At 38.5% G+C, this 26,003-nt stretch overlaps 1 protein-coding gene and 1 long non-coding RNA gene across 4 annotated transcripts in view; one reads left to right on the top strand and one right to left on the bottom strand.

Annotated features, from left to right (window-relative positions):
• Positions 1 to 14,642, top strand: part of LOC115223008 (katanin p60 ATPase-containing subunit A1) — a 43,650-nt gene extending 29,008 nt beyond the window's left edge. For all 3 annotated transcript variants that reach the window (XM_029793431.2, XM_036512038.1, XM_036512039.1), the window contains exons 5-12: positions 2,115 to 2,265; positions 4,398 to 4,495; positions 5,126 to 5,231; positions 7,085 to 7,243; positions 8,678 to 8,801; positions 9,384 to 9,521; positions 11,114 to 11,240; positions 14,151 to 14,642. In XM_029793431.2, the coding sequence (XP_029649291.1) occupies positions 2,115 to 2,265; positions 4,398 to 4,495; positions 5,126 to 5,231; positions 7,085 to 7,243; positions 8,678 to 8,801; positions 9,384 to 9,521; positions 11,114 to 11,240; positions 14,151 to 14,349 (1,102 nt within the window). In that variant the 3' untranslated portion in view covers positions 14,350 to 14,642. The remainder of the gene's footprint in view (positions 1 to 2,114; positions 2,266 to 4,397; positions 4,496 to 5,125; positions 5,232 to 7,084; positions 7,244 to 8,677; positions 8,802 to 9,383; positions 9,522 to 11,113; positions 11,241 to 14,150) is intronic.
• A 3,564-nt stretch (positions 14,643 to 18,206) lies between these two features.
• LOC118767426 lies at positions 18,207 to 18,824 on the bottom strand. Its single transcript, XR_005003347.1, has 2 exons — positions 18,683 to 18,824; positions 18,207 to 18,390 (listed from the first exon to the last, which is right to left on the bottom strand). It is a non-coding gene; the product is annotated as an uncharacterized LOC118767426 (long non-coding RNA).
• Between the last annotated feature and the right edge of the window lie 7,179 nt (positions 18,825 to 26,003).

Raw genomic sequence — 26,003 nt, 5'->3', positions numbered from 1 at the left:
TACAGGTACAACAGAAACAGGAAGTAAGAGTGAGAGAAAGTTGTGGTGAAAGAGTACAGCAGGGATCACCACCATCCCCTGCCAGAGCCTCGTGGAGCTTTTTAGGTGTTTTCGCTCGATAAACGCTCACAACGCCCGGTCTGGGAATCGAATCAGAGGATGAAGGAGCTAGATATGAGGCAAGATACTGTCATCTAACTTGTACTTGTATGGAAAAATATATGTGAGATGAATAAGATGCCGAAGGCTAAATGAATAAATTACAAAGTGAAATTAAGGTCTGTTTTCTACCATAACCAATTAAAAAAGTTAAAACTCTGTTATCCATATAGAAAACAATACTTAAGTTAGTAATTTACATAATTAATGGAGGGATCATTAAAAGCTAACCAGAATTAAATATGCAGTGACTATTATTTTAATCAGTTCAATATGTATGGAACACAATTCCAAACATATTTTGGTCTTATTAGACCTCATCAGCAAAGCATAGACTTCACAATAATTACTTAAGTAACAATGAAGGAATCACTAAATAAATAAGGTTTAAACTGTTTATATTTGTTAGTTAGTTAGTTAGTTAATTTGGCTCAAAAGCAAATAGCAAGGCCATGTAGGGGGACATGGAGTTAAGTACAGGGTGGTGTTCATGTAAAGAGTTCAGGCCACTTGAGGTCCAGGGAGGCTTTGAACAAAGCGGCCGTCGGCATCTTCACCATCTCGTCTGGCAGCTTGTTCCACGGATCCGCAACCCGGACGGAGAAAGCTCCTCTCCTTCGATTGAGATGAAATCGTCGCAGGTAGAGCTTTTCGGAATGACCCCGCAGCCGACGCTCCGGAGCAGGAGTGAAGAACGGCTCTTTCGAGAGGTTACACTTCCCGCTTATGATGTTGTGGGCGAGAATGAGATCACCTGCTGAGTTACAAGTGGTGACATTATTGTCAATTCCTCTGTCGGTGAATTATGCGCTGTTTTTTTGTACCTTTGAAGATGTATGGAATATGAAATCCCTTAAAAAACAGGGAAACATTAACAATAAGAAGGGTATTCACCTGTAAAATAATGCCTCAATAAAACATTCTTTGTGGAGGCGCAATGGCCCAGTGGTTAGGGCAGCGGACTCGCGGTCGGAGGATCGCGGTTTCAATTCTCAGACTGGGCGTTGTGCGTGTTTATTGAGTGAAAACGCCTAAAAAGCTTCACGAGGCTCCGGCAGGGTGTGGTGGCTACCCCTGTTGTACTCTTTCACCACAACTTTCTCTCACTCTCTCTTCCTGTTTCTTGAGTAACACTGCGATGGACTGGTGTCCCATCCAGCTGGGGGGGGGGATACATATCCCATGGAAACCGGGCCCATAAGCCTGGCTAGGCTTGAAAAGGGCGAAATAGAGAATACATTCTTTTAAACAAAGTCATTATCAATGTTTTATGTCTGCTTTTCTATGCAGGCAAAGGTTAGATCGGTTTTCTAAGGCCATGTTTTACTGCTAGATACCCTTCCCATTGCCAACCCTCTTAGTTAGATCCTTACAGACTGGGGTATACATGTTAAGTAGTTAGGTTTTATATGAGGGCCATATTTGGGTTGTTGTTGTCTTAACTACAATTTATAGGTCTGTTTGTGGAGGCGCAATGGCCCAGTGGTTAGGGCAGCAGACTCGCGGTCGTAGGATCACGGTTTCGATTCCCAGACCGGGCGTTGTGAGTGTTTATTGAGCGAAAACACCTAAAAGCTCCATGAGGCTCTGGCAGGGGATGGTGGTGATCCCTGCTGTACTCTTTCACCACAACTTTCTCTCACTCTTACTTCCTGTTTCTCTTGTACCTGTATTTCAAAGGGCCGGCCTTGTCACTCTCTGTGTCATGCTGAATATCCCTGAGAACTACGTTAAGGGTACACGTGTCTGTGGAGTGCTCAGCCACTTACACGTTAATTTCACAAGCAGGCTGTTCCGTTGATCGGATCAACCAGAACCCTCGTCGTCGTAACCGACGGAGTGCTTCTCCATAGGTCTGTTTATCCCTCAATAAATTATATTAGATAATTTTCTGTACCTACTGTTACATCCTGTTCACTTGAACTTCAACTTTTGAATTAAACTTTATTTTTCAGACCTTCTCCTAATTTATGGGTACCACATCGGGCTCAGCCAAAGAAACCAGAACCTAAAAAGTCAAACCCAAGGGTACCACTAGCCAGACAAAAGCCATCATCTGCTGATAAAAACAAAGACCGAGGTGGTCGGGAAAGGCCTAAAAGAAAAGTAGGTTTAAAATTTTCTTTGAGCATCATTCAAAATGTAACATGTAGAAATGTGTGAAGCTAACATGTTTGTGTTTTTGTTAGCATGGCTATTGGCACAGATATGGCTATGTGACTAAGAAGTTTGCTTCCCAGCTATGTGGTTTCAGGTGCAATCTCACTGGGAGACACCTTGAGCAAGTGTTTTCTACTATATAAGCCAACAAAAGGAGCCACTGTTGTGTGTGTTGACATAGGCGCAGGAGTGGCTGTGTGGTAAGTAGCTTGCTAACCAACCACATGGTTCCGGGTTCAGTCCCACTGCGTGGCATCTTGGGCAAGTGTCTTCTGCTATAGCCCCGGGCCGACCAATGCCTTGTGAGTGGATTTGGTAGACGGAAACTGAAAGAAGCCTGTCGTATATATGTATATATATATATAAGTGTGTGTGTATATGTTTGTGTGTCTGTGTTTGTCCCCCTAGCATTGCTTGACAACCGATGCTGGTGTGTTTACGTCCCCGTCACTTAGCGGTTTGGCAAAAGAGACCGATAAAATAAGTACTGGGCTTACAAAGAATAAGTCCCGGGGTCGATTTGCTCGACTAAAGGCGGTGCTCCAGCATGGCTGCAGTCAAATGACTGAAACAAGTAAAAGAGAGTAAAGAGAGATATTACTGTTCACTTATTCAAAAGTCTTGATGTCTATGCCATTTTGTGTTGACACTTGACTGGCTTCCGTGCCGGTGGCACGTAAAAAGCACCAATCTGATCGTGGCCGTTACCAGCCTCACCTGGCTTGTAAAAAGCACCCACTACACTCACGGAGTGTTTGGTGTTCGGAAGGGCATCCAGCTGTAGAAACACTGCCAGATCAGACTGGAGCCTGGTGCAGCCTTCTGGCTTCCCAGGTCCCCGGTCGAACCGTCCAACCCGTGCTAGCATGGAGAACAGATGTTAAATGATGATGATAACACACCCACTGGTATTGTGCCAGGTGGTCACCTGGCAGAAACATTAGCACGCCGGGCGAAATACTAAGCGGTATTTCATCTGCCGTTACGTTGTGAGTTCAAATTCCGCCGAGGTCGACTTTGCCTTTCATCCTTTCGGGGTCGATAAATTAAGTACCAGTTACGCACTGGGGTCGATGTAATCGACTTAATACCTATGTCTGTCCTTGTTTGTCCCCTCTGTGTTTAGCCCCTTGTGGGTAATAAAGAAATAGGTATTGTGCCTTCAAAGCCGTGTGGAATGTGAGATCCCTTACTTGGAAACATGTAAGAATTTGTGTCAGGAAGGACATTCAGCTGTAAAACAGTGTTTCAATAACATATTTATCTGACTCATGCTGGTGTGAAGAAAAAATGAAAAACAGGCATAAAATGAACAAATGAGACCTACCTGTATATTACATCATTTTCTTACATGTAGAAGTATCTCCATATTCCCCTGCTGTTTCCATCACAGGCAATGCTTGTGTAAGCAAAAATGAAACAAATCATGATATGCAACAGACCATCTAATAGCCATCAACTGCTCAAGGGCCCACAAATACATTAAGTTGGAAACATTTTTCACAAAAAGTTCCAAGGCCCTTTTCAGTAGCCTCTTATTGCCAACTCTTACTCAACACAATCACTCAACCTGTGATGAGGACAGTGATAGTGATGGTAATGGTAAAGGTATTTGTGACCCTATCGGTGCTGCTGCCACATACAAGGCACTGGTGCTAATGTCCTGTGGAAAGCATTCAGTACACTCTATAAAGGCATCCAGTTGTAGAAATCATGCCAGAAAGACGGTGAGCTGGCTGAATCGTTAGCACGTCGGGCGAAATGCTTAGCGGTATTTCGGCTGCCGTTACGTTGTGAGTTCAAATTCCGCCGAGGTCGACTTTGCCTTTCATCCTTTCGGGGTCGATAAATTAAGTACCAGTTACGCACTGGGGTCAATATAATCGACTTAATACCTATGTCTGTCCATGTTTGTCCCCTCTATGTTTAGCCCCTTGTGGGTAATAAAGAAATAGGTATGGCTCCCACCCTTGTCAGCTTCTGTCAAACCATCCAACCCATGCCAGCATGGAAAACTAGTCTTAAATGTTGATGATGACGACTTCAGCTAATATGTACTTCTACTTAAAATTTTACAGGAGGAGGAGGAGAAGAAATTTGACCCACCTGGTGTGGATAAAGAGCTTGTTGCTAATTTGGAACGTGATATTGTTCAGCGAAACCCCAATGTACACTGGTAAGTTTATAAATTGCTCTTACATTATTGAGGCCCACACTAACCAACTAAGTCCACTTCTTCATCCTGATAATATCAACTCTTTTGAATTCCCTCACTGCCACTCACTTATCTGCTGCTGTCAGCTTGTAATTATTCAAGAGGAATATTGTCTTGAAGAGTCTACAATGGCCATGGGCACAGTCCCTTCCTCTAGAAATGTGATTCTCAAACAATTTTTACCTATGGCTCACTTTGTTTACTATTTTATTCTGGTGGACCTCCATAGCCATTCAATGTTTAACCCTTTAGCATTCAGATTATTCTGTCAAATGTAAAGCTTATGTATTCACACCATGTAAAATTAATCTTGCATCATTTCATGGCTTTGAGATTTCAATGGTGTGATTGTTTATTTTTAAAATGACACAATAAGGTAGCTATGAATGACCATATCTGACTAGTTTGAACATAAAATAGGTAGAATATTTTTTTGCCAGGTATGACTGGTTTAAACACTAAAGGGTTAAAAACTTAATTTTTTAACAACTGTTATGAAATTTTTTTACTTGATATATGTCCTGAGGTTTTTTGGGTTATAAATCTTTTATATGAAAGAATGTTTTAATAAGGCTTGTAAATTTTTTTTAGGGAAGACATAGCTGATTTAGTGGAAGCGAAGAAACTCCTGAAAGAAGCTGTCGTTTTACCTTTGATACGGCCAGACATTTTCAAAGGAATAAGACGTCCGTGGAAGGTAAATAATTTTCCAATATTTATGTGTTCTAATTAATGATTAACCCCTCTACAAATTATAAATGATTCTGTAATCTTCACTATAATAGCTGTAATACGGGTACAACAATTTTCCAAACACTGATCATTCGGAACCTCTTATAATGCACACTAATTTATGATGGGTACTTCAAATTCCCACTGCCACCAGTTTAGTGTACTAGGTGGTCCTATTTCACAGTACTTTCTACAGTGCACTACTAACAAACTTCTATCATACTAATGTACATGTATTTCATTAAATTCTCTTACTTGTTTTAGTCATTTGACTGTGGCCATGCTGGAGCACCGCCTTAAAGGGGTTTTTTGTTGAAAAAAAATTGACGCCAGGACTTATTCTTTGTAAGCCTAGTACTTATTCTATCGGTCTTTTTTGCCAAATGTCTAAGTTATGGGGAGACACAAACACACCAATTTGGTTGTCAATATATTTCTGCTAACATTGAAAGTAACAATTTAGTAAAATAAATTCCTTATGAAGTTAGTTTTTAGAACAGGTAGAAACTCTGCCAGATCAGATTGGAGTCTGGTGCAGCCATCTGGTTCACCAGACCTCAGTCAAATCGTCCAACCCATGCTAGCATGGAAAGCGGACGTTAAACGATGATGGTGATGATGATGATAAGAAATTTTGTTGGAAAGTTTTAATTTAGATCACTTTAAAACAGGAAATTTGTCTTTAGAACCAATGTAGGTCTCAGACCAGTCGGCATTAAGATTGTTAAGATAATGATTTGGAACATGGAAATCACATGTACAGTGTAATCTTAGGCATATGAACATCATCATCATCATTTGTTTTCCATGCTGGTATAGCTTGGATGGTTTAACAAGAGCTAGCAAACCAGACAACGGCGCCAAGCTTTACTGCCACCTTTTGCCTGGTTTCTAAGGCTGGATGGATGCCCTTCCTAACACCAACCACTTTATAGTATGTCGGGTGCTTTAATGATGATAATGATTTCAAATTTTGGCACAAGGCCAGCAATTTTGGGAGCGGGTGTAAGTCAATTACATCAACCCCAGTACTCAACTGGTACTTACTTTATCAACCCCAAAAAGATGTATGGCAAAGTTGACCTTGGTGGATTTGAACTCTGAACGTGAAGACAGACAAAATGCCACTAAGCATTTTGCCCAGAGTGCTAATGATTCTGCTAACTCAGTGCCTTGTAGTGGTAGTAGTAATCGAGTGGAGGCGCAATGGCCCAGTGGTTAGGGCAGCGGACTCACGGTCGTAGGATCGCGGTTTCAATTCCCAGACCGGGCGTTGTGAGTGTTTATTGAGCGAAAACGCCTAAAGCTCCACGAGGCTCCGGCAGGGGATGGTGGTGATCCCTGCTGTACTCTTTCACCACAACTTTCTCTCACTCTTACTTCCTGTTTCTGCTGTACCTGTATTTCAAAGGGTCGGCCTTGTCACTCTCTGTGTCACGCTGAATATCCCCGAGAACTACGTTAAGGGTACACGTGTCTGTGGAGTGCTCAGCCACTTACACGTTAATTTCACGAGCAGGCTGTTCCGTTGATCGGATCAACCAGAACCCTCATCGTCGTAACCGACGGAGTGCTTCCACACAGTAGTAATCAGATTGGTCATGGCTAGAAACTTTCCAATTATCCATTTTCTTGATCAGGGCAGATCTGGAACATTTATATCTCAGTGGAGCAAACCTTATGGATTTTTTTCTTGATCCATCGTACAGTAAACCCTTGTTGTCTCTAGTTAATTATCAAATATTCACCCCACAGTTCATGTCATCCTATTAAGACTCTACACTGTAATTAAACAAATATACCTGTAACTCCTTTCAGGGTGTGTTAATGGTCGGACCACCAGGTACTGGCAAGACCATGTTAGCAAGAGCTTTGGCTACAGAATGTGGAACAACTTTCTTCAATGTGTCTTCTTCCAGTCTCACCTCCAAATGGAGGGGTGAGTCGGAAAGACTTGTCAAGCTTCTCTTTGAAATGGTAAGTATACTCTTTTTTTACTCTTTTACTCTTTTACTTGTTTCAGTCATTTGACTGCGGCCATGCTGGAGCACCGCCTTTAGTCGAGTAAATCGACCCCGGGACTTATTCTTTGTAAGCCCAGTACTTATTCTATCGGTCTCTTTTTGCCGAACCACTAAGTGACGGGGACGTAAACACACCAGCATCGGTTGTCAAGCAATGCTAGGGGGACAAACACACACACACATATATATATACATATATACGACAGGCTTCTTTCAGTTTCCGTCTACCAAATCCACTCACAAGGCATTGGTCGGCCCGGGGCTATAGCAGAAGACACTTGCCCAAGATGCCACGCAGTGGGACTGAACCCGCAACCATGTGGTTGGTTAGCAAGCTACTTACCACACAGCCACTCCTGCGCCTATAGGAAATTTTTCATCAGAATTTCTTTTCCTTTCTTTTTTTTTTTTTTTTCTGTTTGTGTATGGTTTCAGAATTCGATGGAATTCTGCTTTACTAACGTTTTTCATTTTTAGGAATCTTCAAAAATAAGTTTTAGCAAATTTGTGTTCTACACATGGGAAATCATATGATTATACAAAAACCAAACAAAAAAAGTTTTTTTTTGGTGTGTGATTTAAGGGGTGTTTAGCTGTGATTTTTAGCACGTCTCACAACCACCTGATATCCTCCTTGTTTCTTTGTCACTCTGACATTGATATTTTTCAATGCTTTTGATCACAAAACTGTTCATTCAGGTCTTACCCGTGGTTAAACAACAACATGCTAAGCTTTAGAAAAGTTTTCATTAAAAAAAAATTTTGGTTTTTTTTTAATGATCCTTTCTCTTTTTCTTGTTTCAGTCAATGGTGTGTGGCCATACTGAGGCACTAGCTTGTGAAGGGTTTTAGTGAAACAAATCAATCTTAGTACTTAAGTTTTTTTTTTTTTTAATTTGGTATTTATTCTATCAGTTGTTTTTGCCGAACCACTAGATTATGGGGACGTAAACAAACCTACACCAGTTGTCAAGCTGTGTAGAGGACAAAGTCACACACACATACTCATATGCACACATACGACAGGCTTCTTCACAGTTTCTGTCTACCTAATTCATTCACAAGGTATTGATTAGCCCAAGGTGCCATATGGTGGGACTGAACCGAAAACCATGCCGTTGCAAAGCAAGCTTTTTTACCATACAGCCTTTGCCTTTCTCTTTTCATGGAATTTTTTCTCTTTTTTTTTCTGTTATAATAATAATAATAATAATAATTGTGCACAGTGCTCAGGTGCACTACAACTCATCTAAAGTGTATATATAATCAGGTGTAGTTTCGGCGGATTTCGGAAAGCATGAGGGCCTTAAAGGATGCAGTGTCATGAAAATTGTCTTGTCAACAGAAATCAATAATGCTGTTTTTAATCCATTTCTAATACTTTCAGGCTCGTTTTTATGCTCCCAGTACAATATTTATTGATGAAATAGATTCCATATGCTCTCGAAGAGGTGGTGATGAACATGAGTCCAGTCGAAGAGTAAAATCAGAATTACTTGTAGAAATGGATGGTGAGGAAATCCCACTTTTTTAAAGTATCGTTTCGTTTTTCTGCTTTGTCCCATTTATTTGTGTTTTACTTCTGTTTGTCTATGCCAGCATGGCACATATTTTTTTAGAGAGCTTTTGTTTTCAAAATCTTTATATATAAAAGTGAGGTTGTGTGCTGTCTGTCTCCTACGATTTAGATTCCTAACTACTCCCACATTTTGCGGTGCAGTGTAACCAAAAGCGGGTATCTTATAGTCGTGATTCATATCGAGCCCTTCTGGGTATTAGCGCGCGTCTACGATGAGTCTATGATTTAAAAAAAATTTACCATCATTTTTTCCCATTTTTAATACATTTTTTTGCTATTGTATAAGGGAAGTAACTCTCTAAAAATGTATTATCAAATCTCAGAATGTAAAAAGCTATAGTAACACCCCCCCTTGTGGTTAGCCATATTGAGATGGCTATTATACTTTACATCTCTAAAAATGCTTATTTAGTTATTTCCCTTACAAACCCGAGCAACGCCGGGCGATACTGCTATTTAATATAAAATACTATACCTGTTTCAATATATATGAATTCTATTTTTGACAATCCAGGTGTTAGTACTTCCACTTACGATGATGATAGTGAAGGTAAAATTGTCATGGTCTTAGCTGCAACAAATTTTCCATGGGACTTAGATGAAGCTTTACGTCGGCGTCTTGAAAAAAGAATTTACATTCCACTACCCGATGGTGAGTTCAATTCCTTTTCGTTTTTTTGTTCATTTCAAGTAAAAATCATTTTATTTTATTTTACTTTCGTTCTCGCCTTTTTTTTTAATTTCATCTGGTTTTTTCATCAGGTGGTGTCTATGATCCTTTATAGGGTTTCTGAGACTAGCGTGAGGTAGGGAGGGAAGTGAAGGTACTCAGGGGTCAAGTTGTGGTGTTAAACTGAGCAATTACATAAGTCTTCCATCCAAATAGGCCACAGCAGGATCTGAACTCTGAATGCAAAGTTGCCTTGGTATATAAGCCAACCTACAATTTTTTTTGGCTGTAAATTTTGATCTGAGAAATTCAATTTGCATTCCAGAAAATACATTATACATATTGTTATATTCATCTTATCTTAAGTATTAAACACATTTATACATACTACTAGCAGTATCGCCCAGCATTGCTCAGGTTTGTAAGGGAAATAACTATAAAGCATTTTTAGAGAGTTATAGCCAAAAAATAGCAAAAAAATGGAAAAAAATTATGGTAAATTTTTTTGAGAGTTAAAAAAGGTGGAGTTGCGTCCCCTAGACGGTCTGTGGTTTGGGTTTCTGATTCTCGACCCCATGTCGAATTTATCGATTTTTTTCAGAACTGGGGGAACTTTTCAAAATTTTCGCTGCGTTAGTTTTGAATTATGACATTGGGCTATGTGTGTGTCAAGTTTCATCAGAATCGGTTGAAAGCCGTGGTCAGAGTGAGGGTACGAGAAAACAGACACACAGAAAACGCACAGACAAACTGCCGTTTATATAGAGAGAGATTATGTTCACCTTTTTGTTAAATATCTAAACTTTCCATGTACTTTTATGGACTTGGCTTCTAATACTGCATTCCTCTGAATCTCCTGTTATCTTTTATCTCTTGGTGTTTGATGGAATCTACTGTTCTCTCTCTATACTGCCCTCACTAGTTTAGGAAGGCCTGCAAAGGTGGTACAGTTCCAATATCGTCATCATTTATATCCCCACTCACTTTTTTTTTTAATATATATTTCCTTGCCAGTATGGGTTAGATGGATCTCAGAGCATCTTACCATCTGTAGTACTTCATCACCAAGCAAAGACAATAACAGAGAAAGTATTAATCTCATAGTTGTGCCATAGTTTTTACATCTGGATACCCTTTCTATCGTCAGCCACTTTACAGTATGGTTGGATATATTTTTATGCTGCCATTGGCACTAGAGAAGTCTGTAGAAGGGCTTCAGAAATTCCTTTATATACCCTGTTGGATTAAATAATGTTTAATAGAAAATGCAGTAGTTATTCGTGACGTATATTTGCCATTTGAATATGGCTAACCCCTAAGGGTGGATGCTACTGTAGTTTGTAGCCCCAGGAGGACACCTCCTCCAGCTGGCTATAGACACACTTTCTGTGCCCTATCAGTATCTGCGAAGGGAAGCCATCCTCCCCGTCTTCAACTTATCATACACATGGACTCGAGTTTCAGGGTATTGACCCGTCATCAGCGTGTGACAATCATAGTTGTCGACGAGAAGTAGTTATTATTACATATAAACTATAGTACATAATTTTTTTTCATTTTCTCATCTTTTGCAGCAAATGGACGTGAAGAACTGTTAAAGATTAATCTTCGAGAAGTTGAAATAGAAAAAGATGTTGACTTAAAAGTAATTGCTGAACGCCTTAACGGCTATTCTGGTGCTGATATCACTAATCTCTGTCGGTATGTTGGTTACTCTTAAATTTGCATCCTGTAAAAATCATCATCATCATCATCGTCATTATTTAGCATCTGTTTTCCATGTCGGCATGGGTTAGATAGTTTGGCTCGAACTGGTAAGCTGGAGAACTGCACTAGGTTCCAACTTGTTTTGGCCTGGTTTCTACAGCTCGATGCCCTTCCTAATGCCAAACCCTTTACAGAGTGTACCTATTTCTTTATTACCCTCAAGGGGCTAAACATAGAGGGGACAAACATGGACAGACATAGGTATTAAGTCGATTATATCGACCCCAGTGCTTAACTGGTACTTAATTTATCGACCCCGAAAGGATGAAAGGCAAAGTCGACCTCGGCGGAATTTGAACTCACAACGTAAAGGCAGCCGAAATACCGCTAAGCATTTCGCCCGACGTGCTAACGATTCTGCTAGCTCGCCGCCTTTACAGAGTGTACCAGGAGCCTTTCACATGTCCCTGGCACAGATGCCTTTGATATGTCACCGATGTTTTGTGCTTGGAAGATGACTTAACTAAATATTCTTAAATAAAATTGACATCATTTAAATATGAACATTTTCAATAACTTTTGTATGAAAGAACTAAAGATTATCTTGAGTGGGTTGGATTTAAGCAGGTTAAATAAGTGCCAGTTTTTTATTTGTTTTTCTTTAAAGTGGGTGTGAGAAATTATTTATTTTGGTTGTATTAATTAATTACTAATTATTAGTAAACCGTACTTCATTAACCTTTTGTTACCATAGAAGCACTCCGTCGGTTACGACGACGAGGGTTCCGGTTGATCCGAATCAACAGAACAGCCTGCTCGTGAAATTAACGTGTAAGTAGCTGAGCACTCCACAGACACGTGTACCCTTAACGTAGTTCTCAGGGATATTCAGCGTGACACAGAGAGTGACAAGGCCGGCCCTTTGAAATACAGGTACCACAGAAAGAGGAAGTAAGAGTGAGAGAAAGTTGTGGTGAAAAAGTACAGCAGGGATCACCACCATCCTCTGCCGGAGCCTCGTGGAGCTTTAGGTGTTTTCGCTCAATAAACACTCACAACGCCCAGTCTGGTAATCGAAACCGCGATCCTATGACCGCGAGTCCGCTGCCCTAACCACTGGGCCATTGCGCCTCCACTTTTGTTACCATACACTGTCTTTGTTTCATTTAATTTTGAAAATAACAAAAAAATTATTCAAATAACTTTAACAATATCAACCCTTTGACATTTAAATCAGCCCTTCCCGGCCAAAATATTCTACTCGTTCTATGTTCAAATCAACAAGATCTGGCCTCTCACACCTATCCTATAATGTTACTCTAAAAATAAGCTACCACCTCATCAGAATTTTGAAGCAACAAGGTAATGCATGGCACGTAAAAAGCACCCACTACACTCACAGAGTGGTTGGCATTAGGAAGGGCATCCAGCTGTAGAAACATTGCCAGATCAGACTGGAGCCTGGTGCAGCCTCCTGGCTTCCCAGATCCCCGGTCGAACCGTCCAACCCATGCTAGCATGGAGAACGGACGTTAAACGATGATGATGATGAATGTGAATAAATAAACATTACATTTGACAGTAATCTAAAGGATTAAGCTGGGTTTTTGACAGAAGGTTTTGATTTAAATCACTTTAAAATGAGAAGTTTGTATCATAGAACCAAGTGCTGTTTCAGCCAGGTTGATATCTAAAGGGTTAAGCCCTTTACTCCTTGTTGAGCATGGGCCATTAATGGACTTTTCTCCACTGTTCCTTACTCTGGGCTATTTTCCTTCCCCAGGTTTTTGTTGGTTTTGATTTGTCATTGATGCTTCTGTAATTCTGCTTTTTTCTAGACATGGGGTGTTGGCCCTACTTAAACCCATTTTTACTCCTGAGAGGAGATGGTCCATACTAGTCTGGCCTCTTTCCTTTGACCCATCCTGCATGGAAGGCCCTACCATGGGCTTGCACTCCACTGGCAAAGCTCTCTGGGTCATTGAGGCAAATACACCACCATACCGTAGCAGGAACTGGGCCTTATGATGGATTAGTGATCCATGGTAGACAACAAAATACAGCTACAGAGCTGGTTGGCATAACCAACTGTCTACTACCAATTTTAACAGATAACTTCAGCATATTACAAAATTGCCCTTTACTTCTAAATACCCCTTCATTGCTTTGTATAGCAATATGAAGAAACAACTTAATTCTCAGACTACCTCTCTAAGACCCCTATCTTCATCATCTTTATTTAACATCTCTTTTCCATACTTGCATGGATTAGATGGTTTGGTAGGAGCTAGCAAACTAGAGGACTGCACCAAGATCTATTGCCTCCTTTAGCATGGTTTCTTTGGCTTGATGTCCTTCCTAATGCCAACCACTTTACAAATAGTTTATTTTACCTCATATTATAAGGTTGTCCCAAAAGTTCGTAGAAAGTCTTGGAAAATAATGGTCTTTATTTTGAGGAATAATTTTTGTTGTTTTTTGGCACATAAAAAGCACCATCCGTTCGTGGCCGTTTGCCAGCTCTGTCTGGCACCAGTGCGGGTGGCACGTAAAAAGCACCCACTACACTCACGGAGTGGTTGGCGTTAGGAAGGGCATCCAGCCGTAGAAACACTGCCAGATTTGACTGGGCCTGATGAAGCCTTCTGGCTTCACAGACCCCAGTAGAACCGTCCAACCCATGCTAGCATGGAAAACGGACACTAAACGATGATGATGATGATGTTAGTACTTGGCGAGTAAAAATTCAATTTTCGCAAGTGTTTACGAACTTTTGGGACAACCTAATATTAATTTAGCCACTGTAGGATTAAGAGTCCTAGGGCTCATGACAGACCTAAGTCCTAAATCATTTTAACTTTCACAACCTTTTTTTTTTTTTTTTTTTTTTTTTTTTATATATAGAGATGCTGCTATGATGTCCTTCAGACGCCGCATTGCTGGCTTGACTTCGGAGCAGATCCGGAACATTCCGAAAGAAGAACTGGAACTACCATCAAGTATGGCAGACTTTGAAGAAGCTATTAAGAAAGTTAGCAAAAGTGTTTCTCAAGATGATCTGAAACGATATGAAAACTGGATGAAGGAATACGGCTCTGTATAAGCCACCATCATAATCATCATCATTATCATCTGTGCTGCTTTTTTTTAATTTTTTTTAATTTTTTTTTTTTCTACAAGACAATTCTTCTCAGGATGGTGGATTATTCCATTCTCTGTCTCTGTTCATTTCCGTTGTTTAAATTCTAAAGAAACCTTGCCATTTCTCAAGAATTCAATAATTATACATATCTCCTCATTCTATGCTATTTTATTCCTTCATTGGTGTCAGCCATTAGATTGCTGCCATACTGGGGCAACGGTTGTTTTTGTTTCAATAAAAATCGACCTTGGCACACATAGTCTGCTACTCATTTTTATTCATTTTCCTATTTATCAAATGGCTGAGTTCACCTATTGAAATATTTCCCTTTAAGGAGTCACCTCCCACAATAACTTTACACCCATATATAAAAACACCCACCCCTATATATACACCAACACACATACACACCAGCAAAGCTCTTTGTACAATTTATAACTACCCACTTCCACATATAAGCTATTGCTTAACCTAAGTCTATCATGGAAGACTTTCCCAAAGTTCTGTGTAGTGGATTGCAAACCATGCAGCCATGCCTGCATGCATGGTTATTTTCTCTCTCTTTATATATATAGATATATATATATATATATATATATCAGTAATAATATAGGGTGAAATTAATTAATTTGGAATAATCATTAATTTCACCAAGTAGATTTCGGCATGTAAAAGCCCCATTCGAGGAAAGTTTAAGTAATACTAAGTAAACTCTTTGACTGCTATTTCTAAACTCGGTGTGTGGTGAGGCAAATCGTTGCTAAACCCTTAATTACTATATATATATATAACGGGAAGGTTTACGAAAATAAACAAAAGACGAAGGCAGGTGGAGTACAAACAAACAAATGTATTAGTATGGCGCTCAGGAATAGAAATAGAACAAGTCTTTTACGTTTCGAGCCTACGCTCTTCAACAGAAAGATACAGAGAAAAAAAATGCGTGTAGGAGCTAACGATCTATCATGGCGTTCTGATATATATATATATATAATATAATATAATAAGTGTAAAATTAATTAATTAGTAATTAATAATTTTACCAAGCAGTGTTCAGTATGTAAAAGGACCATTTACGGTATATTTAAAAATTATTTTATATAATTAGGGTTCAGTAAAAAAAATTTACTTTACCACACACCGAACTTTTAGAAATAGCAGCCAAAGAATTTAGCTATTTCCTCTACTATAAGAAGAGTCTCTTGGCTGCTATTTCTAAAAGTTCGGTGTGTGGTAAAGTAATTTTTTTTACTGAACCCTAATTATATAAAGTATATATATATATATATATATATATATACATATATAAGAAACAGAGATGATACTGGAAAAACAATGTTTATGTTATAATTTGTACTTTTTAATTTAAGAAAAATTTTCTTCATTCATTGTGTATGTGAGTGAAGGCATGTTAATATAGTAGTGATGGTGCTCCTCTCACAATCACTAGACATGGTTTCAATTTCCAGATTGGTGGTGTGTTGTGTTCTTGAGAAGAACATTTCCTGTTGCTCCAGTTCACTCAGCTACAAATGGGTAACCCCGAGACAGTGCTGTCCTGTTCAGAGGGAATGTCGGCCTGTCCATCTAGCCTGTGGGGTAGCATAATTCAAAAGCTACAACAAAGTGAAGAAGCACATTGTGATCAGCAGTGTATAACAACACTAGCAGTATCGCCCAGCATTGCTCGGGTTTGTTTCGACTCTTTAGAATTGGAATTTTTGAAAAGTAAAAATTTTGCATTATGTAGCTTGTTATTCTCTTTAAGTGAACATTTTTCTGGTTGAAATACTCCAAAAAATGGCAACACAGCAGTAAAAAAATTGTAAAAAATAAGGATTTTCATAGAAAAAAAAGCACCTTTTTGATGTAGATAATTTTTGGTGTTAACATGGTCCGATTTGAATTTTATCTTCTACGGAATGAAGAGCAAGCCTTCTTCTATCATACTCTCAATTTTGGTCAACTTGTGCCGCAGGGTCTCGGAGGGGATAGTGTTAGTTGAAGGCTACCAAACCTGCCATACACAGACAACTTCAGCTTTACATATATAGATTTGATAGTCAGGTTGATACAGTTTTGTTTTTTAAACAGTGGGGATTATATAATTTGAAACAATAATTACTGTAATTTTAATTATGCTTAGTGACGGTTTGCAAGCGCAAGTTTTCTCTTATTTTTTTGAAAGTTCGATTTATTTGAAATTTGATTGATTGAAAGAAATGTTGAAATATATTTTCAACACTGTTGATGATGAGTTAGTTTACAACAAATGCATTCCATATTTATTTATGTTTATTTATTGATTGATTTTTGTTTTTAATTCATTCTTGTTTTTACATTTATAAAATCTGTAGCCTAATGGTTAGATGGTTCAGTTCACTATCATAACGTCATGGGTTCATTTCCTGGACCAGGCATTGTGTTGTGTGTTCTTGAGTAATGTACTTCATTTCGTGTTGCCCTAGTCTACTCAGCTGTCATGAGTACCACCTGGGTACTGATGCCCTCATACCTCCAGCTGTCACATCCTCAAGGTTCTACTTAGTCGATGGACAGAAAAGTCCATGTCTGCTACTCCTGACTACATAGGGACTTAAAACAATTAACAAAAACATACTATATATTACAAAGCTATGCTCACTCATGGATGATGATAGCTGGCAGCTGTACTGTTTTAAGAGAATTCAAAGCTTCGCTTCATTTGGCAATGTGTTATTGTCATCATCTTGACATCCACATTTGCATGTTTGCATGGCTCAGAGTTTATTGAGGCAGATTTTCTATAGCTGGATGCCTTTCTTGTTGCCAGTCCTCGTCTGCTTCCAAGCAAGATTATATTTTCCCTTTGCCAGACATGCCAAGACAAGGAGACACAAATATACACTCTCTCTCTCTCTCTCTCTCTCTCACACACACACGCACACACATGCACACATTCCCTCCTGTCTATCAAAGGAAGTGCAAGCACATTCACACACATACATATACACATGATAGGACTTCTGCCTCCCAAATTCACTCACAAGGCTTTGGTCAGCCCGAGACTATTGTAGAAGACAGTTGCCCAAGGTTCCACACAAGTTGTCTTCTACTATACACTTACTTGGCACCTTTGGCAAGTGTAACACACACATATGTCCGATGATCTTCTCTCAGTTTCCATCTATCAAATCTAATCACATAGTCTGGAGCTATAGAGGATAACTTGCCCAAAGTACCACACAGTGGGACTGAACCCGAAACTATGTGGTTTGAAACCAAACTTCGCCACACAGCCACACCAGCACCTAATATGTAAATATCGTGTGTATAAATATATAAATATCGATTTTGAGAGGAATAAAAAGAAAATTTTTTTTCTATTATATTAATCTTTGATTGCATAGTAGACTTAATCCACTGCCCCCATTTAACACCACTAACCCAGTTCTTGAAGGTCTTAAATGGTTTTGATACAATCATCTGGATCACATCTCAGGATTAACCCAACCATTGTGATTATTCCTTCTTTCCTTTCCTGCCTGCAACCCTCAGAAGCCCTGCAAAACTTGATGGGTGCTACCTTTCTTCCCTTTAAACATATGTTACAAAGCCAAGAAAATAAGAAAAAAAATGTTTTTCTTCCTAATTGAATCTCCAGATAAAGTAAAAATGATAACAATGTTTTTTTTTTAAGTTTTATTGTAAATAATTATATTTCTCTATTTGAATTTATTTTATTTAATTTTCTTTTTATGTTTAATGTGCTTCAATATTTGATAAAAATTGATGAAAAAAATTTTATTTTTACCAATTCTTTCATTAATTTTTTTTTGTTTTTTGTAGAAAGACATTTTGAATATTTGAAACTATTAATAATAAAAATGTTTAAAAAAAATTCCATTTGTAAGAAATATGAGTTTCTTTAACTTCTGATAGAGCATGGAATGAGATTATTAGGTGCAGCTGTTTAGACAGCTGAAGATTTGGCATGTCTCACTGTTTTGGTGACAGTACTTTCTGGTGCTGTGGAAGCACATGGCCTAGTGGTTAGAGCAGCGGACTCGCGGTCGAGGGATCGCGGGTTCGAATCTCAGACCGGGCGATGTGTATGTTTATGAGCGAAACACCTAACTAAGCTCCACGCGGCTCCGGCAGAAGGTAATGGCAAACTTCTGCTGACTCTTTCGCCACAACTTTCTCTCACTCTTACCTACAATGGACCGGCGTCCTGTCCAGGTGGGGAACCTATACACCAAGGAAACCAGCCCCAATGAGCCAGGCATGGCTCGAGAAGGAACAAACAAAAAACTTTCTGGTGCTGGGGGTACACACAAATACACACAGAGGAAGTGAGAGAACAAGAGAAAGATTACACATTCATACAACCCTAAACTAGATCCTCACTCATTAAAAAAGAGAGAGAGTAAGAGAATAAGAAAAACATTAAAACGTCTGATATCAAGTCAGCATTGAATCAGTAATGCCAAATAGGTAGTACCAAAATATCTCTGATCCAGGATGTGTCCTCCCCCTTCATTTTCTATTGAATTTTTTTTTCCTTTTAAACTCCTCGATATCACCAATCAATTACTTTATAGTTGAGGTGGGAGAATACTCTTTTTCTCTTTTACTCTTTTACTTGTTTCAGTCATTTGACTGCGGCCATGCTGGAGCACCGCCTTTTAGTCGAGCAACTCAACCCCGGGACTTATTCTTTTGTAAGCCCAGTACTTATTCTATCGGTCTCTTTTGCCGAACCGCTAAGTGACAGGGACATAAACACACCAGCATCGGTTGTCAAGCAATGCTAGGGGGACAAATACAGACACACAAACACACACACGCATATATATATACATATATACGACGGGCTTCTTTCAGTTTCCGTCTACCAAATCCACTCACAAGGCTTTGGTCGGCCCGAGGCTATAGTAGAAGACACTTGATTCATTAATTTTTATTAATTAGAATATTTTAATGTTTTACTTTTGACCGGTCATCTTTCTTTTAGCCTTAGACGAGTGGTTCTTAGCCATTTTCTATCTGTGGACCTCTTTCATTCCAATTTTATTCGTGTGGATCCCTATAGCCATTCAATATTTAAACCGGCCATATCCGGCCAAAATAGTTAATCTGTTTTATGTTCAAACTGACCAGATCCAGGCTCTCACACCTACCCTACAATGTTATTCTACATTAAGTAATTACACCATCAAGATCTTGAAGATATGAGATAATGCATGATTAATTCAAATCAATGGGAATCAATAAGCATTATGTTTGATAGAATAATCTGAACACTAAAGGGTTAAAAACTAATTTCATTGATACTTCTTTCAAAATTCCTATTTTGTATTTTTTCACACATTTAACAGAAAGAAACCTAGATTATTCTTGCAATAAATACATCTCAAGCAAAAATTTTCTCATGAACCCATAAAATAATCTTGTGGACCTAATTTACTATTTTTCTTGTGTGGACCCCTAAAAATCTTATATGGACCCCCAGGAATCATATGGATCCTGGTTCAGAACCACTGCCTTAGACAATCTTTGGTACCCATAAAATAATCTTGTGGACCTAATTTACTATTTTCCTTGTGTGGACCCCTAAAAATCTTATATGGACTCTCAGGAGTCATATGGATCCTGGTTCAGAACCACTGCCTTAGACAATCTTTGGTACCCATAAAATAATCTTGTGGACCTAATTTACTATTTTCCTTGTGTGGACCCCTAAAAATCTTATATGGACCCTCAGGAGTCATATGGATCCTGGTTCAGAACCACTGCCTTAGACAATCTTTGGTACCCATAAAATAATCTTGTGGACCTAATTTACTATTTTCCTTGTGTGGACCCCTAAAAATCTTATATGGACTCCCAGGAGTCATATGGATCCTGGTTCAGAACCACTGCCTTAGACAATCTTTGGTACCCATAAAATAATCTTGTGGACCTAATTTACTATTTTCCTTGTGTGGACCCCTAAAAATCTTATATGGACTCCCAGGAGTCATATGGATCCTGGTTCAGAACCACTGCCTTAGACAATCTTTGGTATTTGTTTCAAAGATTACTTATCTTTTATTAAAGTAAGTAGCTTTAACAAATAAAGACAGCTTGACAAATAGAAAATATTTTCATCATTTAATGTCCACTTTTCCATGTTTGCACGAGTCAGGCAAATATAGGAATGGTAGGATACCATTCCTATCACTAACTCTCACCTGTCTCCAAGCAAGGTAATACTGTCTCATAGCCAGACATGATTGGAAATTATAACCTCACTTGTATAATAATTGCCTAGACAAAGGTACACACACATACCTACACAACAGGATTCTTTCAGTTTCTTTTTACCAGATCCACTCACAAGGCTTTGGTCAACATGGGACTATAACAAAAAACACCCAAGGTGCTACATAGTGAGACTGAACCTGAGACCATATGGTTGCAAGGCAATCTTCTTAACTACACGGCCATGGCTGCACCTATTTCCATGTGTATATTATTTTTAAGCCATATTCCTAAAAATATTTTACTCGTTGATTTTTATAATTTTTAGAATAATCCAAAATTACCAGAGGGTTTTGGTCAAATAACTCTAACTTTCATTATAAGAAGAAAAAAACTGATATTGAAACCTAATCTCTTTCATAGAATAATGACAATCTTTATACCAAGATTTTGGATTTAAATTTAAAATTGAAGCACTTTGATTGGGGTGGTGATTTTATGAAGATTGCTGTTGAAAGGGTTGGGTCCCCTTTTTCTGAATATTTGTTCATCATCATATAGCTAAATGTTTGGAAAACCAAAACAGTTCAGTCATCATAGCTTGTGAAAGGTAGGAGAGTCCAGTTTGCTGGACATTGTTGTAGAGCTGAAAAAGAAGTAATTTCTACTCTTCTCCTCTGGAAGCCATCTACACGCAATACCAGAGGGCGCACACTCTCCTACCCTGATGTAATCTCCAGGGATACAGGCATCCAGCAACAGGACCTCCGTAATGCCATGATGGACCGTGAAGTCTGGCGTAGCATGGTAAATTCCATTGTCTCGACCACGGTCGAACAATAATGATGATAGCTTGATAATCAAGCAATCTAGATGATTAATTTACTGTGAATTGATGAGATGATTTTAAAGTACCAATTAGCTTGTAAGTTTCTTCAAATACTCATTACACTTGTTGTTTAAGCACGGTACAGATAGTCACCAAGTAGTGCTGAGAAAGAGCAGAACCTTAACTTCTAAAGCACTTAAACTAACCACATCTGGTGCAGACATTCTAACTGTTTAATGTGCTAACTGGCTAGATCTGGCATTTCACATCTACTTTACAATGTCTTTCTAAATATGAACAAATACATCATCAAAATTTCAAAGCTGTGAGATAACCTATGATTAATACAAAGCAAAGTGTATGAATAAGCATTACACTTGACAGAGGAATCTGAATGCTAATGGGTTAAACTCTAACTTCTTGTTCAAGGTTAGGTAGTCTGGAGACAGAAATGTCAGCTAAAAGAACAATAAAAATCAGGCAGGTACGAAGGTAGAAAGACTGATAAATAATAACAGGTGTAAGATGACTTTTTCAATAAATAGATTCCTAACACCTGTTATTGTTTGCCTGTCTTTATACTTCTCTATTTTCATCCATCTATTTTATGTTGGTTTTTCCAAGTATACACACAGATATAATCATAATAGAAAATATATTATTTATGTAATTAGAATTTAGAAACTTTGTGAGATGTGAAATAATTTATTTTTAACAACGGAACTCAAAGTATATAAAACCTATAAATGTTGATTTCAAACTTTTGACACATCATCATCATCATCATCGTTTAGCGTCCGTTTTCCATGCTAGCATGGGTTGGACAGTTCAACTGGGGTCTGTGAAGCCAGAAGGCTTCATCAGGCCCAGTCAGATCTGGCAGTGTTTCTACGGCTGGATGCCCTTCCTAACGCCAACCACTCCATGAGTGTAGTGGGTGATTTTTACGTGCCACCCGCACAGACTAACAATTTCAGGGAAGGGGGCTAAGTTGATTACATCGACCCCAGTGCTCAGCTGGTACTTATTTTATCAACCTCTAAAGGATGAAAGACAAAGTCAGTGTGGAATTTGCACTCAGACCATAAAGACAGACGAAATCTACTAGTCCTTTTCCACAAAATTTCAGGCTTTGTGCCTTTAGTAGAAAGGATTATTATTATTATTATTATTATTATTATTATTAAGGCAGTGAGCTGGCAGACTTGCAAGCACACCAGGCAAAATGCTTAGCAGCATTTCGTCTGTCTTCACATTCTGAGTTCAGATCTCTCCAAGGTTGACTTTGCCTTTCATCCTTTCAAGGTTGATAAAATAAGTACCAATTGAGCACAGGAGGCGATGTAATTCATTTACCCACTCTCCAACAATTGCAGGCTTTGTGCCAAAATTTGAAACCATTTTTTTTTATTGTTATTTTTATCATTATCATTATGAAGGCAATAAGTTGGCAAAATTGTTAGTATGCCTGGCTAAATGCTTAGCAGCATTTAATCTGTCTTTACATTCTGAGTTCAAATGCTGCTGAGGTTGACTTTACCTTTCGTCTTTTCAGGGTCAATAAAATAAGTGGCAGTAAAATACTGCGGTCAAGGTAATCGATTTAAACCCCCTCCCCCACTGAAAATGTGGGCCTTATACCAAAATTTGAAATTATTATTATTATTTCATGTCATTAGCTTAGTTGTTGACTGCCATGACACTGCATCTTTTAAGGCCCTCATGCTTTCCGAAATCCGCCGAAACTACACCTGATTATATATACACTTTAGATGAGTTGTAGTGCACCTGAGCACTGTACACAATTATTATTATTATTATTATTATTATTATTAATTAATTGGCCCTAATTTTGATATTGCATCTTTTTATTGAAATCTTTTATCAAATCATTGATATTTTCCCCTTTTATCTATAAAAAAATCTGTCCTAAGTTTGTCTCAGTAAATGAAAAACTCACTATTAGAATATTAACCCTTTAGTGTTTAAACCGGCTGTATCCGGCCCGAATATTCTACACATTTTAGGCTCAAACTGGCCAGAACCAGCATCTCACACCTACCCTGCAATGTCATTCTAAAAATAAGCAATTACATCTTTCCTATCTTTAAACTACAAAATAATATCAGATAAATTTTTTTAAATGTGAATAAATAAGGATTATTTTTGCCAAATTAATCTGAACGCTAAAGGGTTAAGCTTGCTAATTTACTCCATATGAGTGGATATATCTAGCGATATGTGTGTGTGTGAGAGTGATGTGTATTTGTTCCTTCATCAGAAGCTGGTGATTTACTCCATCACTACTCTGTTTTCTGCATCTATGCATTTATAATCATAAAAATTTGAATGAATAAATCAATTCAACTATATAAGTCGAGTATATTGTCTTCCATTTGTATACATACACATTGATCTCTTTGCTATGGAGGAGGAAGCACTCCGTCGGTTACGACGACGAGGGTTCCGGTTGATCCGAATCAACGGAACAGCCTGCTCGTGATATTAACGTGAAAGTGGCTGAGCACTCCACAGACACGTGTACCCTTACCGTAGTTCTCAGGGATATTCAGCGTGACACAGAGAGTGACAAGGCCGGCCCTTTGAAATACAGGTACAACAGAAACAGGAAGTAAGAGTGAGAGAAAGTTGTGGTGAAAGAGTACAGCAGGGATCACCACCATCCTCTGCCGGAGCCTCGTGGAGCTTTAGGTGTTTTCGCTCAATAAACACTCACAACGCCCGGTCTGGGAATCGAAACCGCGATCCTACGACCGCGCGTCCGCTGCCCTAACCACTGGGCCATTGTGCCTCCATTCTTTGCAATGAACAGTATTAACGAGCCGACTTGAGATCTCAGGTAAAGACGAGCTTCATTCAGTAGAGTCAAAAATGACACAGCTTAAAGTGGATCAGAGGGAATGGTTCTGTCCTGGAGACTGAAGAATTTGATGAGCCAGTTAGACTAATTCTTTCTAATTTTAGCACAAGTCTGCAATTTTCAGGGAAGGGTCTCAGTCACCCAACAGCTACCTGCTTTGGGGCGAAATGCAAATCTTCTGTATGGGAAACATAGGAATGTGAGTAAATTGAGGAAAGAAATAAGGGGGTATGCAAATGTCATCTTGGATATGCTAGAAACAACAGGTAAAGGACAGGATTTCTGAGATAACTTCTTTGTAAGTTTAAATGGAAGATCAGGTGGGGCTAATACAGTTTTTCAAGCAGAGGTGTGAAACTGCATTAGCCCTGATCATGTTTTGAAATACACTTATCACAAACAGGAATGACAGAATAGGAAAAAGTAATTTCCATAGGATTTTAGCTGTAATTTAACACACAGCAAAAAATAGCATAATTCATACGGAACTCTAACTGTGCATGTGTGTGCCAAAGGAAGTTAATTTTGCATACCTTTCTAATTCCAAAAGAAGGAAATGTAGTGAAGTTGTAATATGCTGACAGTATAAGGTTTCCATACATTATAATAAGAAATTGAGAGAGAAAGATAATTCCTAATTCTATGCACGTGTGAAGCATAAGACGAAAGTGAAAATGACCTTAAAATTATGACACAACCTCATTTCTGAGGTTCTCAGCGTCGTCTTCTCTCCTGCTTTTATCCCTCTCTTTGTGCTGGCTTTCTTTCACCTTCACCTATAAAACATACAGTATCAATTTTGTACTGGTTGTCTTTTACTTTCAACTACAGAACATACATAAGGTATGAAACATCAGCGTCTATCTCTCACCTACTATCCATCTTTCAACTTCTCCTATAGTAACTTGTTTTCTGTCTCTGTTTCTTTCTCTTACCTCTCTGTCTTTGTTATGGTGGCATGCTGAAAAGAGCAAACAATTAATGAAGAGGCTCAAGGATTAAATTTCCAAAAGCTGGAACCTGGGTATTCAGATGTCCTAAACTGCATAATCTTTCATAGTTGTGCTATTGGATTTATTAATTCTTTCCTTTACCTTGCCTACTGGTATTTCTCTGTTATCTTGGTGCTTTACAGGGGTTTAATTAAGACTTTAGCTCTTATTTCTAGCAGGTTGATGCTTTTCTGCATCCTTACACTTTGTGGTAATTTGTAATATATATATATATATATATATATATATATATATATATATATATATATATTTATGTATGTATGTATGTATGTATGTATGTATGTATGTATGTATGCATGCATGTAACAGTAAATGTGATGATTTTGTTATGTGGATGATGTTTATGAGGACAAAAGAAGAACAGTGATTGAAGTTGCAAACAAACGTTTATTTTCTGTTACATATTGTTATAGCCAAACTATGATGGGCTGGTATAATATCTTTATATATAAAAGTGAAGTTGTGTGTCTGTCTCCTACGATTTAGATTCCTAACTACTCCCACATTTTGCGGTGCAGTTTAACCAAAACCGGGTATCTTATAGTTGTGATTCATATCGAGCCCTTCTGGGTATTAGCGCGCGTCTACGATGAGTCTACGATTTAAAAAAAAATTCACCATCATTTTTTTCCATTTTAATGCATTTTTTCGCTATTATATAAGGGAA

This window comes from Octopus sinensis, linkage group LG21 (assembly GCF_006345805.1).
Source record: "Octopus sinensis linkage group LG21, ASM634580v1, whole genome shotgun sequence".
In the NCBI taxonomy this organism is placed as follows: domain Eukaryota; kingdom Metazoa; phylum Mollusca; class Cephalopoda; order Octopoda; family Octopodidae; genus Octopus; species Octopus sinensis.
Note: the sequence above shows the minus strand (reverse complement) of the source record. Positions and strands in the feature narration are given on the sequence as shown.